The sequence below is a fragment of the Arabidopsis lyrata genome, assembly GCF_000004255.2.
Source record: "Arabidopsis lyrata subsp. lyrata unplaced genomic scaffold ARALYscaffold_8, whole genome shotgun sequence".
In the NCBI taxonomy this organism is placed as follows: domain Eukaryota; kingdom Viridiplantae; phylum Streptophyta; class Magnoliopsida; order Brassicales; family Brassicaceae; genus Arabidopsis; species Arabidopsis lyrata.
The window spans coordinates 14942557-14946395 of NW_003302548.1; the positions used below are offsets into that span (position 1 = coordinate 14942557).

General features: G+C 38.2%; 1 protein-coding gene across 1 annotated transcript; it reads left to right on the plus strand.

Annotated features, from left to right (window-relative positions):
- The first annotated feature begins 504 nt into the window (after nucleotides 1-504).
- LOC110225790 lies at nucleotides 505-2717 on the plus strand. The gene is made up of 3 exons (XM_021015775.1): nucleotides 505-1766; nucleotides 1850-1949; nucleotides 2034-2717. The coding sequence occupies exons 1-3, from the start codon at nucleotides 1366-1368 to the stop codon at nucleotides 2715-2717; spliced, it is 1185 nt and encodes a 394-aa protein (XP_020871434.1). The 5' UTR covers nucleotides 505-1365.
- Nucleotides 2718-3839: the final 1122 nt, after the last annotated feature.

Consider the following 3839-nt stretch of genomic DNA (forward strand, 5'->3'; position numbering starts at 1 on the left):
CGGATGCATCGGCCTGGAAACATTTTTGTTCTACATATCCAGTCTTTGCTAATGAACCAAGGAATGTCTATCTTGGTTTATGCACGGATGGATTCAATCCATTTGGAAAGTCAGGTAGAAAATATTCTTTGTGGCCAGTAATAGTCACCCCTTACAATCTCCCACCTTCCCTTTGCATGAAAAGAGAATTTCTTTTCTTAACCATTTTGATTCCTGGTCCAAACCACCCTCGTCGTTCACTTGATGTGTTCCTACAGCCGCTTATAGAAGAGTTAAAAATGTTATGGTACCAAGGGGTTTGGGTATATGATGTCTCCACAAAGACAAATTTTAACATGCGTGCTGTATTGATGTGGACTATTAGTGACTTTCCCGCATATGGCATGTTATCGGGTTGGACAACTCATGGAAGACTGTCATGTCCATATTGTCAAGATAATACAGATGCCTTCCAACTAAGACATGGCCGGAAATCAAGTTGGTTTGATTGTTATCGTCGTTTTCTAAGACGAAATCATCCATATCGTCGTAGTAAGACGTTGTTCCGCAAGAACAAGAGTATCCGTGATCCACCGCCACCTGAGTATGATGGTGATTATATATTGAATCAATTTCGTGATTTTGATGTTGACTGTACAGCATCGGTAGGGGGTAATGGTCATGTCCGAATTGATGGATATGGAGAACATCATAATTGGCATAAAAAAGTATCTTCTGGGAGTTACCGTACTGGACAAATCATCTACTCCGCCACTGTCTTGACGTTATGCATATTGAGAAGAATTTCTTTGACAATATAATTAACACCATTTTAAATGTCGCGGGTAAGACTAAAGATAATGTCAAATCCAGAATGGATTTACCCGATATATGTGCGCGCGAGGATCTCCATTTGCTTGCAGACGGAGTAGGTCCTATTCCTATATGGAGATTAGATGCAAGCAAGAAGACCAAGTTTTTTCAGTGGATAATTGATGATGTTAAATTTCCTGATGGCTATGCATCAAATCTATCATATTGTGTTGATGATCACAGTGGTAGATTAGCTGGGATGAAAAGTCATGACTGTCACGTCTTCATGCAGCGTTTACTACCATTTGCGTTTACACAACTCCTACCAAATGTTGTCCATGAAGCAATTGCAGGTACAAACAACTTATCTTTCAATTATTTTAATATGTTATTATTCATGTATATATTCTTTTTTTGTTTACAGTTATTAATTAAATTGCAGGTATAGGTGCATTTTTTAGAGATTTGTGTTCAAGATCTCTAACAGTCGAAGGACTACATACACTTGAAGATAATATCCCGATTATCATTTGCAATTTGGAGAAATTATTTCCCCCATCATTCTTTGATGTCATGGAGCACTTGCCTATCCATCTACCTCGTGAAGCAGCACTAGGCGGTCCAGTTCAGTACCGGTGGATGTATCCTTTTGAGCGTTTTATGTTCCATTTGAAGAAAAAAGTTAAAAATCTTAGCAAAGTTGAGGGATCTATAGTAGCTCAAAGCATAAACGAGGAGACTTCTCATTTTTCGGCCTACTATTTTGCTCCAAATGTCCAAACAAAAGCAAGAAAACCAGGTAGGTACGATGATGGGGGTGTGCGGCCTTTTTACCATACATCTGTCCCAGATATCTTTTCTCAAATCGGGAGACTGAGTGGGAAGAAAAGAGAAGTATGGTTTACAGATCAAGAATTTAATCACATTCATACTTACATCCTCCGGAACTGTGACGATGTCATACCATTCGAGAAGTAAGAAACAAAATTCATACCTTAATAATACGCATATATTATTTGCAAAATAATTACTTATACAAAAAAACAAATGTCTGTAGGATCTTTGATGATCAAGTGTCTGGAGCGTATCCAAACATGACAGAGGCTCGAAAAGAGGAAATGAAGCAGACACAATATGCTAATTGGTTAAAATATTATGTAAGTTTTCACCGTTGATTTTACATATATTATGAACATGGTTACTATTTATTAAAATCGTACATTTGCTTGTATGTTTTGCAGATCAAATCAGCCGCAAGTAGGCAGGAACACTATCCAACATGGTTTGAAGAGTTGGTTGGAGGTCCTCTATCAAGGGCAATGGCATACCCGATGTATTGCACTCGAGGCTACGTTTTCATAAAACGTCCAGGGATTACTAACAGAAAAACAGTGAATTATGGGGTCGTTGTTCGTACAGATTCGATAGACTACTATGGTGAAATTACTGATATATTAGAGGTTGAATATCCGGGAGTCATAAATTTGAAATGTATACTCTTCAAGTGTGACTGGTATGATCCTAGAGTTGGAAGAGGTGTTAGACTTACAAAGTATGGTGTCACAGAGATCAACTCGACTAAGCAGTTAAGAAAGTACGATCCGTTTATACTTGCATCTCAGGCAGCACAGGTTTGCTACATACCATATCCACAAGTAGGTGTTCGACAATATCCATGGATTACGGCTCATCAAATAAATCCAAGAAGCAGAGTTGATGGGGTGAAAGAAAAGGAACTGCTACAACAAATTGTAGTAAACGAAATTACGCAAGTAGATCAATCTGTCGGTGACATTCCCCTCGTTGATATTGAGAACATAGAAGTCGAACAGATATGGGAAAATGCGGAAGACGAAGAGGATGGAGAAGAGTTTGAAGATCAAAATGATTCTGCTAGTTCAGATTATTCTTCCGATTCTGAGTAAATCAAATATATCTTCTTTAGTTTTATATATATATTTTATAAAATCTGTTTAAATGCATTTAAATTTATCATATTATATGCATTATAATTTATTTGTTAAAAAAATCTGTTTCTATTTTATAATAATTAAACCATTCTAATATTTTATTTTATTCATACTTTCGTCGGAACTGTCGTATGAAACGTTTGAGATTAAATTTGTACCGCTTAAATATATCTTGATACAAAACAGGGTATATTTTGTTGGAATTTAAGAGACTAAGCTCATAAGAAAGAGTAAACAATCACTTGGTGATTGAATCTCCTTTTATCCACACAAGGGGAACTCATTCTCAAGAGGAAGAGACCATCAACTTGTGATGGAATCTACACCAATATAGCTTGATAGAACCGAAATTTGTACGGACGGCCTCTCCTTAACTTGTACGGACGGCCTTGTACGGACATGGTGTAGAAGAGTTCTGATCGGTTGTGCAACCGATTGGCATAACCGATTGGAAGAGAAATGAGGTTCCGATCGGTGCACAACCGATCGGCACAACCGAGCGGCAATGCCCTGTTTCCGACGAATTTTCCGACGACATTATTTTCTCCGTCGGAAAATCGTCGGAATTAGGCTATATTGAAATGAGGTTCCGATCGGTGCACAACCGATCGGCACAACCGAGCGGCAATGCCCTGTTTCCGACGAATTTTCCGACGACATTATTTTCTCCGTCGGAAAATCGTCGGAATTAGGCTATATTGAATTAATTTATTTTCCGACGAATGTTCCGACAAATTTTTAAATTTCGTCGGAAAATTCGTCGGAATTAGTTACATTAATTTCTCCGCCGCTCGAGATAAGTAAACGGCAATAGATTTAATGCCAAATTTCCGACGAATATTCCGACGAAGTTTATAATTTTGTCGGAACATTCGTCGGAAAATAAATTAATTCAATATAGCCTAATTCCGACGATTTTCCGACGGAGAAAATAATGTCGTCGGAAAATTCGTCGGAAACAGGGCATTGCCGCTCGGTTGTGCCGATCGGTTGTGCACCGATCGGAACCTCATTTCAATATAGCCTAATTCCGGACGATTTTCCGACGGAGAAAATAATGTCGTCGGAAAATTCGTC